At 33.2% G+C, this 16,020-nt stretch overlaps 2 protein-coding genes across 2 annotated transcripts; both read right to left on the bottom strand.

Annotated features, from left to right (window-relative positions):
- Positions 1 to 47: 47 nt before the first annotated feature.
- On the bottom strand, positions 48 to 6,797 carry LOC111397019. The gene is made up of 9 exons (XM_023023681.1): positions 6,333 to 6,797; positions 6,060 to 6,204; positions 5,613 to 5,781; positions 5,267 to 5,525; positions 4,972 to 5,060; positions 2,535 to 2,717; positions 2,339 to 2,424; positions 2,005 to 2,089; positions 48 to 669 (listed from the first exon to the last, which is right to left on the bottom strand). The coding sequence occupies exons 1-9, from the start codon at positions 6,520 to 6,522 to the stop codon at positions 535 to 537; spliced, it is 1,341 nt and encodes a 446-aa protein (XP_022879449.1). The 5' UTR covers positions 6,523 to 6,797; the 3' UTR covers positions 48 to 534.
- Positions 6,798 to 9,195: 2,398 nt separating this feature from the next.
- Positions 9,196 to 11,485, bottom strand: LOC111397021 (acyl-CoA-binding domain-containing protein 3-like). The gene is made up of 4 exons (XM_023023683.1): positions 10,701 to 11,485; positions 10,138 to 10,228; positions 9,959 to 10,041; positions 9,196 to 9,473 (listed from the first exon to the last, which is right to left on the bottom strand). Coding segments are annotated over exons 1-4 (792 nt in total). The 5' UTR covers positions 11,318 to 11,485; the 3' UTR covers positions 9,196 to 9,472.
- Between the last annotated feature and the right edge of the window lie 4,535 nt (positions 11,486 to 16,020).

Genomic DNA, 16,020 nt, shown 5'->3' on the forward strand with positions numbered 1-16,020 from the left:
CAATTTTTATAATAATCATCAAATAAGGTAAATCAATGACAGCTGAATATCAGTACTGGTAAACAAATTGGTGGTGCTTAAGATGTGTCAATTCTATTGAAGAAGCTGAAAACAGAAAGTGTGAAAACAAGTTGCTCTCAAAAGAGTGAACCATTTGACACTCCTGTACAAATGTGCTGCCAACTTCAACAGTTCGATAAGCAAAAACCTAAGGACATTGAATACTAGGTCAATCTGCTAAAATGTTCTTCATAACTGAAAATTGTCTCTCAGCAGTATAGCTTCAATGCTGGCATACCCTTTTCTTTATTGCAGCCCAGATGCAATTGACTGAAAGGAATGATGTAAAATTGAAGATTTGGCCGTTTTACCCTCATGGATTCTCTTGTTTCCAGCAAGCTGTGTATGATTCCCCAGTTTCTCATCTTTCTTTTCATATTTACAGGTGTCTTTGGATTGTAAAGTTACAAAAATAACATCTCCACAAATCAGGGATCCATCACACCTTGATGTTAATAGAGCGAACTTCGATAATCACAAGTTACGCCTGTTCTGATGGAGTTGCTTTCCCCATTTTTTCAATATATGCATGCAACAAGCTGCTGAGAATAGACCAAAAGCGGCAAATACTATGATAGTTGAGTTCCAAAACCTCTTGTAATAACCTCCCTGCAACATCACATTATAGCAACTTACACCAATTTATGACAGACAATTCTGACAGAAAACTAGAAAATCAAAAAAGAGAAAATGGAACAATGCTTGCAGTACATATGTAGCAGTGTTGGACATGTTGGAAAGTAGTGATTTTAGCCAACTTCGTGGAACATTCATGAATGAGTCCTACAGTTTATTAAGGTTTTAATGAAATAATAAACCATCTTTGACACGAGGTGATTAATGTTCAAGCGCATTGCACCACCTGCACGGGTGCATTTTTGCATTGTTTGGTGGTACTAACTAGACGCAAATTAGAGTGACCGACTAGAAAAACAGTTGGAGTGGCTTTTAGATAAAATAAACAAACTAGAAAGCAGATCTGTCATTAAGTCCGGCTTACATAACTGTCTTTGGGATAACACTAAGTGTTACTCAGTTAGCTCATTTTTTCAGTGCTGAGGTCAGTAGTAGCGATAAACACTCCTATATTTTCTAAAAAGACTTGAAGAAATGGCTAGGTACCGCAGAAAGTCTATTCAATGGGGAGGAGGAGAGAAGGGACTCTCACAAAGAGGCGAGAGTACGTCTTCATAAGTTAAATGTTGGAGAAAGTTATGGTGAACCGTTTGAGCTGCAATTCTTGTCCAATCTGAAGTAGTGAGATCTAACGGTTAGATAAACACTGTTTAAGATGTGTCCCATAATGAACCTCCTCTTGATTTTGGAATTCCCAAATCAATTCAGAAATCGATCTCTCCTTTCATTTGCTAGAAAAATTAAGCTTCTATAATTTTCAAACATCCAAGTTTTATGGTCATTCCAGTGGCAAAGAGTATGATCAAACTTCAGTTGCCTCTCAAGGTCAATATTAAGCAATATTAATTCTGAAATTTGTATCATCGTTGCAATGGTGATTTTTGTCTGAAGCAGATTTGGACTTCATTACATTAATAAATGATTTATTATATCCTTGTGTTTCTGCATCTATTATTTGGTCTATTTTGGCAACATGCGATGTAGTGAAACATTAACCTATTTCCTAAAACAGCAAACTACCATATCAAACCAGCCTCATTATGCGATACTACAGCCTAACAGATTCATGCTACGCTAGAACTTTACTTTTGGAAGAAACAAATTTTAGGATGAAGCACTCTTCTTATTTTTATCATGCTTTTTCTAGTTGCATTTTCTATCTGGAAGTTGACAGATAAAGGAAGACAAGAAAAGTCATAATAAAAACGATCCTCTAATAGCCTCATAATCAATCAAGAGGAAGTTGCAGAAGACAGATTGTAATTTATCATTATGACCATATAGCAACGTGGTTGCAGCAGCACGGACCTGTAATAGAAGAAACAGAGATATTGCATTTGCAGGTACAAGCGATAGACTAATCATTCCTCCACGAACTTCATTTGGCACATACCTATGCACATAGTAGCAAGATGAAATATGTCAAAAATATTCCTTCATTATGAAAGAGGCAATTGATGATTTCAGCCACAATAGCCTCTTGCACTCTATCCAAAAGATCAAGGATGTAGTGGAAGAGGATACTTTTGAGGAGCTGATATCATGGCCTTCCAAAAAGAATGAATGATGCAGTGCACTCATAAAATATTCACAAGAGCCAGAGGAGGATTTTTGAGGAAAAAGTATAGTAAAAATCATTTACATTGATCTTAATTGGGCAAGTAAAGGAGAAACCAAGCCCATGCAAGCATGAAACAGTATGAAGAGCATCACTAGAACTCCAATTTCCTGTGCATAAAATTACAAAATCAAAAACTAGCAATACCAAGCTAGGAATTTTTACACACACGCGCACACAAAAAGGGTTTTCCAAGCAACCAATGACTAAAAGTGTGCACCTGATAATCATAAGCAACTATGGAGAAAACAAGGCCTATTCCAATAAGCAAATATACTAAGCATTCCTCCATTTGAATCGATAAGGGTCCATTGAACAACCAAGGAAATCCAGTGCTGCCAAGCATCCTAGCACCCAGGAAACAAGGATATATCAATCCCAGCGATACATCTCTCCCATCAGCCTACAACCAAGACACAGATCAAACTATTTTCTCATATATCAGTAAATTTTAAACAAGAAAAAATATAAAAATGATTTTCATATCAAATCAGAATACTATTGATAGTCTAATTAAACCTTTGCAGCAGATAGTGTTCAATTCATAACATCCTAAAATAGAACCACCAGACAAAAAGAAAGAAAAGAACAAGTGAAAGAAAGAAAAAATCACAAGAAGATTATTTAGAGATTAGAACAAATCAGAACAAGTTTATTTAGAGATTAGAACAAATCGGAACATGTTTATTTAAAGATTAACCACAATTAAAAGGAAAACCTCTGTAGTATAAGAACTAAATCACTCTGTTAAGAAAGTCAGGTAAGATCTAGTTCATAATTAATCAGTGAGCTCAAATTATTAGAATAGATCACTACTGTTGGCATATATTGAGGTGTATGCCAAACAGTATTTATATAATTAATTACTCAGTGTTAGCATATGATATGTTTGGTCCTCATCTCTCCCAGCGATACATCTCTCCCATCAGCCTACAACCAAGACACAGATCAAACTATTTTCTCATATATCAGTAAATTTTAAACAAGAAAAAATATAAAAATGATTTTCATATCAAATCAGAATACTATTGATAGTCTAATTAAACCTTTGCAGCAGATGGTGTTCAATTCATAACATCCTAAAATAGAACCACCAGACAAAAAGAAAGAAAAGAACAAGTGAAAGAAAGAAAAAATCACAAGAAGATTATTTAGAGATTAGAACAAATCAGAACAAGTTTATTTAGAGATTAGAACAAATCGGAACATGTTTATTTAAAGATTAACCACAATTAAAAGGAAAACCTCTGTAGTATAAGAACTAAATCACTCTGTTAAGAAAGTCAGGTAAGATCTAGTTCATAATTAATCAGTGAGCTCAAATTATTAGAATAGATCACTACTGTTGGCATATATTGAGGTGTATGCCAAACAGTATTTATATAATTAATTACTCAGTGTTAGCATATGATATGTTTGGTCCTCATCTCTTCCGTTCGCAGTTTATTTTCCTTTACAAATCTGTCCAAATTTAATTGATAGAATGAATTATCCAAATAGTCAATGAACTTTGTAAAAGGTTTCCACGAGGTCACTGAATTTTAAAAGTAATCAAATTCATCACTGAACTTTGCAAAAAGTTTCCACGAGATCACTGAACTTTAAAAATCACCTAATTCATCACTGAACTTTGCAAAAGATTTTGCAAAATTCAGTGATCCCGTGGAAACCTTTTGTAAAGTTCAGTGATGAATGGGGTGATTTTTTTAAAGTTCAATGACCTCGTAGAAACCTTTTGCAAAGTTCAGTGATGAATTACGTGATTTTTAAAGTCTAATGACAATTTGGGTAATTCACTTTTTATTGATAGGGCTCTAAGCAGAAGCATAAAGATTACAAGCAAACCGTTAAATGTACGTCACAAGCATAAAGCAAATCAGGCAGCAGATTGACCCATTCTAGATACAGTGGTACTATGGGTATTCAAGAACCATCGTGGTCACAGAATTACTGAAATAGCTATATGAGAAAATTGTGTGAAAATTCCCAGGATTAGATTAGCATTCATGTTTAAACAATTGAATATGCAGAAACAGGGTGAGACATCCGTACACGTCCATTCCATCAAAAATCATACAAAAAGGAAAAATGATTTACAGTCTTTAATATCCATATTCAGAATGAAGGAAATTTGGTTAGTATCAGCTTTTACCCCTTGTCATAGATTTTGTGAACAAAATGATATTCTTTCAGGCCTTACCAAATATGTGCCGATAAAATTAAAACTTAGGTTCACTATAATACAGATATAGCTTAATTCAGACCAGAGTTAAGGGCAAAAAGTAAGGCATGGCTTCATTTAGTTCCTACAGTATATAAGAATCTGAAGAGCTTCACTATAAAAATCCAATAGTCACAGCAACTTTTGAAGTATTGTATTAAATGGTTAATTATTTTCACGATTAAATTATTAAATAATCATTATTGTATCTAAAACTAAAAGATTATAATTTCAAAAAAGCTAGAACATGCTCCTAGGTTTTCCAGATCTTTTAAATTCACCAACACTTCATGTTCAAAAGCAGAGGAGGAAAAACAGAACATAGATTGCACTAAATGAGCCAAAACAACTAATATGCATAGTATGAGAACTGCTCAGTGCTCATACATGCTAAGGGGGAAAATATCAAGGAATTCAAATGCAGTTGAAATCTTACAACTATAGTAGGAGCCCAAAGAATCCAGAAGGCAACCACAGAGAAATGGACACAGGCTTGCACCCATGATAACAACCATATCCTTTTATCTGAAAAAGGAAATATCATTATATATCTAATGATGTTATCATAGATTTTATCAACCAATAGAAGAAACTCAAATCTATTGATTCCCAAGCAGACAACCATTTTACAGTTTCCATTTGAGGTTTGCCTAATAACCTGACCAAATTCACAACACAAATATAATAAGTTGACAACATATTATATAATTCAATAGTTGCAAGTTGCATACCACAGATGACATTTTTGTAAAACAAAATCCGGTAATCCTTGAAAGATGCTGCCTGTGGAGCTTCTTTCCATCCATGTGTAACATAAGTGATAGCGATAACAGTTATAACAATAGCTGCATTGCAAATAGAAGCTATATTTTTGTTCACATTACTATCAATCAGCCAATTACCAAGCACCTGGCTGCCTATGAAAGATCCAGATTCAAAGAAAGTCATTAACCAAAACATATCATTCAATGCATCCTTCCTCTGACCCAGCTGCAAAGATATACATAAAGATACTTGTCATTGCTCAATGAATTAGACCATTATTAACTGTGCTGCCTATAGATATATAAGACCAACCTTTTCGTTCTCAACTACCATCCATGTTTCAAAACTGAAGGAAAATACTGAAGAGGCCAGAGAGAGACAGGTGCTTGCCAACCAAATAGCAGGATCTGCAGTGATTCTCTTCCATATGCCAACAAAAAGGTGCAGCATGTAAAACAACAGACATAATTTCTTATGACCACTGCACAAACAAGGGCAAAGTATTAAATTTCCATCTAAACAAGTGTTATAAAACCATATAACTAGCACTTAAAGATAACTCAGAATCAAAAATTTAAAACATTAGCATGTTCAAGTACGAAAAATAGCACTAAATTTGCAAATGAATGCTTGCAAGATCAATCGTGAACTTAACAAAGAGCAACGAAACCAGTATTTGTTAAAGAACGTGCTTAGTATATAATTGGATATTAAACTGCAAGGCGTGATACCGAAAATCTATGGAAGTTGTTCACTTACATAAGATCAGAGAGCATTCCAAGAAAACTGCCAAAAAATAGAGAGACCCCATATCCAACACATAACGACATCACCATTTGCTCTTTACTCACACCGTAATATGCCCATTCGTACTCCCCAAACACAGCCCATAACCCTTCAATCACTGCATACAGATAATAATAATAATAATAATAATAATAATAATAATAATAAGTTAACTATATCTAAGATATTAATTAATAAAAAAGAGAAAAAAAATAAAGAAACAAGGAAAGAAGAAGAATGAATGACCTGAGGATAGTGAATAGAAGAGAAGAAAGGTTCGCTGGAAGCGAAGGAGAGAAGAGGAGGGCGCGTGATCAAACACATTTGGGATACTTTTGTTGGGCAAACAAAAGATTGAAAGGAAGCAACATATGAACATGAAGATGTACAGTGCTCTGCTCGGTTCCCATACTTCAGTTTCGATTACGACTCCCATTGTTGAACGGAAGAGAATTCAGCGTAGATTTTAATGGTTCAGATCTCGAAAACCCAGATTGAAATCATTGTAAAAAGTTACAAAATCAAATTATTTTGATGGATGAGTGATTTGTCGGAGAACTGAGGCAAAATTAAATGCTAGCAAGAATTTGAGAGCTGAATCATAATCATATGGGCTGGAAGTATAACGCAATACTACTAACAATGAATTGTATCACAAGGTCAGATTCAATTTTTGTACAATTGTACTTAATCGAGGGTTGTTTGACAAATTTTTTTGTAAAAGTTTAAACACATTTTAATAAAGTTAATAAATACATAGTTAAAAAATTGTATATTTCATCAAATGTGTTCAAAGAAAGATCGACATAAGGATTCAATTGTCAAAATTGAAGGGATAGGAATATAAATGTTGATAATCCAACTTTAGCCAAGTTTATTTAAGCTTTCCCCAATATAAAGATCACTGAGTTATAGAATTAAATTTGTATTTAAAAAGGTGTTGCTACAAGTAGGGTTGGATTAAAAAGTCCATCGATAAATCGACTCGATCCAAATTGACTCAGATTGGTTTGGATCGATTTTCACAAACTACATGGTTTGAGTAGGTTAGCATGTAACCCAAACCGAGTTGGATCGGGTCGGGTAGGGTCGAATTGGGTTGTGTTACGGTTAACACAACCGACCCAATTTCAACCTAGCCCACATGTAATTTTTATACTTTTGTAGCTCGCAAACTCGAGACTTCTACAATAAACTTGATGATATTAAATATCGAGTTTGCTCAATTTTCTAACATGAAACTTGAGATTTGTCCTGCAAATTCAAGATTTGACCAGCAAACTGATTTGACTACTAACTCGTCAAATGTATACATGATTCGATAAATAGTTTTCTTAACTAATTTGGACCCAAGATGAAACTTAACTGGTTTGGTTTAGTTTCTGCAATGAGATTGGGTTGGTTTGGGCCCCAATTGCCCCCAGATTGACTTAGACACTTTTCAGTGTTGGATTAGACCCAAAATCGACAAAACCCGACCCATTGCCAGTCTTTGCTAAAAGCCTACAGAAGTGAATCAGAAAAATTATAGTAGAAATAATATTTGAATGTCAGTAAATGATTTACGTTTGGCAAATTTATAAAATAAAAATGATAATTGGTCTCACAAAATAAGTGAAAAAATATATATCTATAATAGTAATTATGAATATGTTGTTGAAATTAATGCTTGAGTTTGATCTTGAGAGTTTGCTTATTACATGTTTGATATCGATATTAATGAGGTTTTTATTTTTTATTTTGGAAAAATGAGTTTGGAATGGTAATTTTTTGGAGAACGTGTGGTTAAAAAGTATGAATAAAATTTTTCAATTTACATGTAAAATATTTTATCGTGTGGATATATAGTTAAAAATAATTTTTAGAAAAAAAAAAAGAATTTTATAAAGAATAACATTATGCACTGCAGCATCAATACAAGTGGAAACACTTTATATGTTCAATTAAATGAATTATATGACTTTGCAATTAAATGAGCTTATCATTTAATGCAATGTAACGATAACTTAGATTGGTGCTTAACACCAATGATGATGAATAACATTACTCCTGATTTAGCCCCCGTTTGGCCCCCATTTTGTAGAGTTGAAAGTTGGAGGAATAATATTTTTTTGAAAAATAAATAGTTGAAAAAGAAAGAAAAATTTTCGATTTACGTGTAATATTATTTTATGGAAGATTGTGTGGCAGAAAATAGAAGAGAAAAAAATGTAATGTAATGTAATATAAATTAATGGGGGCCAAACGGGGGCTTCGTTTGGCTACTTTTTATGAAGAAAGAGCATAACTGTTAACGGAGTAAAGTTGGTGAATTTGGGCTCTAAGTATTCATAATGACATTTTCAAACCTTAGTCAACGAGAAAGCCAAAAAAATAATAATAAAATTAGTTGAAGTAGAAATAAAATCAATTTGAAACATGCAATCTAATGTTGTAGTTGATAGGAGCTTTGACCTACTCATTTCTCCAATCAAACAGAAGACAAAGAAGCTAATTTATTCTAATTCTGAACTTAATTACAGGAACTTGAATCTAATTATGAAATTCTTTAAACGTTGCAATATGTATATTATATATATGCGTGACTACCGAATGATGACTCCTGATAGTGAAATTTTATATTACGTTTGGTGGATAATGAATAATCCAATTGAAATTTTTCATACAATATTTTAATTTATTTACAAATGTTATTTAATTAACAAAAATGAAAAAAGACCTACTCGGTCTTATATATATTTGATAGTTACTCCTAATTTTGATAGAATTAAGCTAAAATGATAGAAAATTTGTGACAGAAGGTATAACTGCCTCTCACATACGTGGGATCCGCATGAATAAAAAAAAGTTGAAAAAAAAAAGTGTGGCCGTCCCCTATTGTGAGTGACAGTCAGGTAAGCTGTCAAAGCCTCTCGATCAGTGTAGCATGTTCCATTTTGATGCCTCCTTAGAAAATAGAAAATTTTTAAGGACAATTGTCTCTATTCACTCGCACATAAATTTTCAAAAATTCTCTTCTTTGCGACACTTGGTTGCATGGAAGTACCATTTCAATCACGCACGCATTGATTAAATGTTTGCCGCCGACCAAACATTTACTCAACTCCTATTTGGATGGACAAATCGCACATTTCAATTTCAAACCAGGGCAAAATGGGAAAACTATCAACTCTAATGCAATAATTGGGATCCGAAATGAATCCTTCTTTCTGGAGAAAGAAAAAAATCTGAATACTAATCTAATCCTAATAGTAATAATATAGAATGTCAGACTTCAGGAGCATATACATTTACATTCATTATCGTATTAAATCCTAGTACCCAAGCTTGAATCTTTAAACAACACTGTCAAGTCGACAGCAACCAGCATATTATGCTTCGAGCAACCTGCAAAACAGTGGAATTTCCTCTTAACCTCGACTACTTTAATAACTCCTTGCTGTCAAGAAGCAGAAATTTGCTAACGCCACACAAAGCACAAGAGGAAGTCTTGAAATGATGCCAAAAACTAATCTTTCTATTTCAGAACAACAGAAAACAGAACTGGAGAGCAATGATCGATCTATTATAACAAATTTTCCGGTCAGTAGATGTGTCTAGTCTCTAATATGTATTAAGAATTTAAGATGGGGTGGTTCCTTGGATCATGCCTGCACCATCTGTGCAAGATTACCAGTATTTAAGCAGGCCAAAATTGCAGAACCATTAAAGCAGAAACAATCTCTCTGTGATAGAGAGCTCGGTTTTAATTTATGAGAAGAAGGGGCGCAAGGTTACCTAATTTTGTGCGACGATTCTGATGACTAATCCACAAGTTGAAATCTTAACGTCACTAGTCAAAACAAAAACGAGGGATACTTAAAAAGACTTACTATTCTTCATAGTTATTTTGGCCATGGGAAGCGAGATCATCAGAAGTTCCTGCATCTTGAGAAGCAGGTGTTCTTCCTTCGCCCTGTGTCAGCAAACAAAGTTAAATATTTTCCACAATGTAGAAATTATAATATAATCGTTTGCTTAAAATGAAAATGAAAATGAAAATCTCGTCTACCTTCCATCCAGGAATCGACCTTGAAAGAAGCATAACGTACTGCTCCATTGCCAACTCCCGATTCATGTTTCCTAAACTCTGCCAAGCATTCCTGTGACAGTATAGTCCATTAATCACAAGAACAACTATTCTGGTTCAATGCTACAACACTTTACTAAGTGAAAAAACCAGCAGTCAACAACCTTAAATATCACATTCTAGGCAAGAACAATCAAGCACAAATACTCTTTATCTTTCCGTTCCCCAAATTTCTCAAAAGTAAGAAATGTTCCACCGACAAGTCGAACTCCAGTTTTCGTAACAATTATCTCTATGAAGTCTGTAAGTCCTTAAAAATTCCAATTCTACAAAAATCTAATTTCTAATGTGCTTCTAAAAGTTACTCTCTCCAATGCAGAACCCTACAAAATTAAGTTAAAATCTGTATTCCCATTAATTCTCCAAGAACAGCTTTCTTACTTCAGTTGCAGGCATGTATACCCACAACAACATTTCCAATAACCAAAAAATCAACTCTAAAAACTAAAATCAATAATTAAGATCATAAAGAAAGTTTAGTCTACCACTTTGCGCGAGCAGAAACCTTCAATGACATTGGCTGTGGTGCACGACAAGGCCCTTCAAGAGCAATCTTATGAAGACCATATAATTGCAGCTTCAAATCATGGTCAATTCGAACGGCATTATTTTTAGAACCAACAAAAACCACTGCATCACCAAATCTCTTCTCCAATTCTGTTCTCTCTACCCCCTCCCAATCATCAAGGAATCTCTCTTCCTCTTCATTATTATTCCTCGGAGTATGAATCTCGTTCCCTTTGATCTTACTGTCTTCAGTTGTAATCTCCGAAACCCCAACTTTGTCGGAACAATTTGTAACTTGTTGTACTGGTTCTTCGATTTGTAGGGACCTTTCCCCCGCAGAAATCTCAGGGGTTTCAACCTCACAATTACCGCCGCCGCCGACACTTCTATTATGTTCTTGTTGCAAAGATTCTGTAACAACCGACCCAACTCTTTTGTTGCTTACAGAACCATGAATTTCCACCTCTTTTGTAGGACTTTGTTCATTACCAATTTTTTTCACCTTCTCATCAAGTACTTCAACCCAGTGGATAATCGAAACCACAATCGCAGAAAAAGCAACAATCCCCAATAGCACAAACTCGACTACTTCCATACTGTAGGTTTCGAGAGAGAAACAGACTAGAAGTTAAGATCACACGAGCAATCCTGGGATTATTATGTTACTGGGAACATGGAAAAATAGGATTTTGCGGAGCAGAGAAAGGTATATTCGGCCACGGATTATTGAACGCTGGACCCACTGTCCAGGCCAAACATGATAAAGGTGTACATGTTTGAAAAGGACTCTTAAACGGATCAGCCGTCTACATGGTAATGTTTGATGGTGAATAGAGTACCTAATCTATGAATTTTGTCTTAAACTAGGATTATTTAGAATTTGGCATTTGGCAATTTACCTTTTTACTTATTGCTTTTTTTTCCTTGTTGAGATTTGTCTTATTTGTTTGAGACAATATTTAGAAATTTGATCTATTCAAAAATATCATTAACATTCCCCAATTCTAATTTTGATATCACACATGTCTCTTGATCATTTTTTGAGTCATTTAAAATGAGATTAATATACCGAAAATGTCTTTACGAATTATAATCATATTATATTGTTGTTTTTTCTGCGATTGCGATTTCTATTATCCTGATTATTATCTAATAAATTTTGAAATATTGCAATGATTAATATGTATTCTAACATACTATTTTACTATATATCATGATTATTATCTATTTTTGAAGGTGTATAGTATTTTATAGAAAATAAATTTTACTTTAATTTGAAAATACATGTTTTATATTTAATATCTTATTATAATTTAAATTTATAGATGTGATTTTTATTTGTTAGTACTTAAATCATGTACACATATTATATACATAATTAAATAATAAGTTTAAATAATTTATTTTCAAAATCTTCAACAAAGTTAAATTTAAACCCACTAGCATATTTTAGATTTTTTTGCATAAAATATTTAAGTATTAATTAATTATTAAAGCAAACAAATAAAATTGTAATTAATAGTTAAAAATATCGCTTTCTTCACAATGACATTTTAGGTATATTAATTCCATTATAGATGTGATAGAGTTCAAAAAATGGTTAGGGGCGTCTGTGACACAAAATATAAAAACAGAGAAGATTAGTAATATTTTTAAAACACGCGGAATTCTCTATTTGTTTTCTTGCTCATAAATGGTTAGTTATACAATTAAATGTATGTTTGATTGTTTTGACGATTTTATGGTACAATTGATTCACATATGATGAGCAATGTTTTGTTATCGTAATATGAATGCATTCAATAAAGTTGCAAATTTTCCACAGTGTAATTTATAATTCAAAGTAAGGTATTTAATTATTATATAGAGACATCTTTGACCTTTGAACATTACAAAAATGTCATATAATAGGAGGAAGAAAAACAAAATTGTTCTCTCTTAGATGTTGAGGGAGATGGGTATTGTGAGAGTTTTGGAGGACTGATTTGGAAATTTCTTTAGGAGTTTAGATCCAGCGGAGGAGTTGGTTGAGGGCTCGAGGGATGACTACTTATTTGGGGAGATTTATTCTATTCCTTCCACATGAAAACGTGATATTATGAATTCATTTGTCTGTATTTTTTAATACACACACGATAATCAGATGAAAATAAAAAATAATTTCCTCTTTATAAAAAAAAAAAATAATTCCTAATACTCCAAGTTCGTTGTAAAACACATTTTGTGGACCGGTTCAATGGCTGACGTGTTTGAAGTAGGAGGTGACAACGTTATTGCTGCGACCTTTGAGTTGCTACACATGGGTGGGGTGGGGTGGCGTGGGGAGTGGGGAGTGGGAACGATAAAATCAGAACTCTTCAATAAGTACCAAATTTTTTCCAATACAAAAATACTCATCATCTTCCATTGTATCTAACACGAATACATGGACCCAAAAACAGGATTTCCCAAAATTCACAAAAAATTAGAAATTATCAATGTTTTAAAAATCGGACTGATCATCTACTCGAAAAAAAGGAAGGGTCAAGGATCAGAAGGTTGAACCGGGGTCGAACCGGAGACTTTTATAAAATAAAAAAATATATATATACATTTATAAAGAATGAAAAGTAAATATTTATATCAAATCACAAAACCAATTAATTACAATCAAGTAAGTCTAAGTGCTACTCAATTCAATTATATAATTTAAGATAACTTATAAATCAATAACGTAAAGTAAACAATAATGTCAATAGCTAAATAACATGAAAATTTAAAGTTTCACATCAACCATCACCTCAATTTAAAAGTAAAGATAAATAAAAGATTTTGAACACTAAAATAAGATTGGATAATAGAAAATACTGCTAATTAATGTTAGAAGAATTTTAATTTTTTTAATAATCAAGGCAAGGTAAAGAAAAAAAAAATTAATTAACTATAAAGGTTCTGTTAGGTAGAGATTTTGAGAATTGATTTTTGACTGTTAAGAGAAAAGTGGGAACCACTTGTAAGAGAAGAAGTCAAAAATTACGGTTGAAATAGTGAAATAACGGTCAAAAAATCAATTTTTTGGGATGAAAAATTACTCTCAAACACCCCCAAAATGTATATGAACAGTAACACGAAAGATCCCACATTGAAATCCATTATATATACACACAAGTGTTCGGTGTTCCACGGCCAAAGGAATTGATCCCACATTGGAATCCTTTTACTAAAGCACTAGAATGGTGTCCTATAAATAGATGGGCCAACAAATACATGTTCGACTTTTCGGGCCTATCAATTACTAGGTTGAAAGTTCGAGTTTATAGTTTATGATTATACAATAAAAAACCGACAAAACTGGATAAATTGGTTTCGGGTCACCGGTTAGTCATTAAACCGGATAAATAGAATGATTTTTTCCTGGTTTTTAGTTAAACGAGTTTTAAGCCTTAATCGAATTGGATATTTGACCGGTTCCGGTCCAGTTTTTAAAACATTGAAAATTATCAAACAGTGCCAAAACACTGTAGCAAAATCAACTCTCAATGCTTTCATAGAAGGTCCCTTACCTAGTTTCAACGTCTTCAAAAATGTTAAAAACGTGTACAACTAAATCAGCATTCACGTACATATCTCTAATAGGTGTATCCATAACAATTGAATACGATCGCAAGTAATGGTGGCAAAATGGAATTATCCATATCTTCTAAACTCATCTGAGTAGTATTTTTCAATATGGATCTCAAACAAAATTTCAAAGGTGTAGTACAAAATCGAATCTCCACCACAGTAATAAATCTATGCTGACTTTTCTTCACAAATTTTGTCCGACCTTGCAAGATATATAATTGGGACCTCTTCTGCCCTTCCAATAGAATATTAACACACTTCCGAACCCTCAAGACTCCACCTCCTCCAGAGAAGGTATACCATTTTGAATCAAAAGTACTCAACGAAATGAGATCATTCTTAAGTCGAACGGTTAAGTGTTCTATATATTTCATCCACTTGCTTCAATCTAACTCTATCCATACCAGCTATTTAACAAGGTTCATTGTTATCCATGACAACGACACCTTGCATCACTGTTTCATATGTTTCAAAAAAATCTCGATTGGGGGACATATGGAACGTGCAAGTTGTATCCATAGCCTACCCCTCGTTAGGTTTGTATTCTATATCAAAAATCATCAAAGCATCTCCATGACTAAAATAGCTCTCGATATATAAGTCTTATCTGAAGTATTTGATTGCTTTACATGATTTGTAGTCAAATTACCTTTGTTATGAATTTGTCTCAGTCCATCTCAATGTGGTATTTCTTCTTGTAATAATAACAAATCTGATTACTAATATTGGACCCCGACTTATCCTTCTCCGATCACCATGAATAACAAGGTCTTCCCCATATCCGGCCTTAGATCAACCAAATACTTCATCTTCTCTTTTAAAAACAAGGTATCATAGCACTTCATTGGTGAAAGTATCACGACTACACAAGATCGTGTCTCCAAACAAAGAAAACGAAGCGAGCAGTGAACACAAAAGGATTAAGGCCAAATATTTTTCATCATACTTTACCTAAAAAGTCTCCAAATCAGGGATGATCTCTTTGAACATAGCCAAATGATCTTTCAAAGATCTGCCTTCTGCCGTGAGATGAGAATACAACCTCTACTCAGCAATTTGCTTGTTAAACTTGCAATCATGTACAATTGCTCAAGCTTTAACCAAAATGCAGTTGTCATTTTCTCCATCAAAACATCCTGAAGTAAATTGTTAGAGAGATGAAGATGGATTTGTGAAAGTGCCTTCGATCCTTATGTTGTTTCTCTTCCGTTGTCCAACTTGTGGGCATTTTGTTAAATCCCAAAATGCATCATTCAAATTCATCTGCAGGAGTACAGCTTGTATCTTCACTTGCCACAATGAGAATCTTGTATTCCAATCCAAGAGCGAAATTTCATACTTCATGATTATCATCAATAATAAAAATCTTGAACAAATCACAAATAATAGCTCTGATACTACTTGTTGGGAAATAAAACGGACCCAAGTAATAAATATGACACGATATGAAGTATAGATCACAAACAGACAATAAGATAAAAGACAAATAATTAATTGATAGAAGAACGAATTATTTTATTCAATTGATTAATATGGAGAGAACAAATTCAATAACTGTGTCTACAATTATTCTATATTTCAGTAATGCAAAACTTATGAAAAGAATCTAGTATTTATAGGGTACATGCTAAACTCTAGAAATATCACAAAGATGGAAACAAGATAAAAAATCACGTGAAATAAATGAAATGATAT

The sequence above is a fragment of the Olea europaea genome, chromosome 7, assembly GCF_002742605.1.
Source record: "Olea europaea var. sylvestris chromosome 7, O_europaea_v1, whole genome shotgun sequence".
Taxonomy (NCBI): Eukaryota; Viridiplantae; Streptophyta; class Magnoliopsida; order Lamiales; family Oleaceae; genus Olea; species Olea europaea.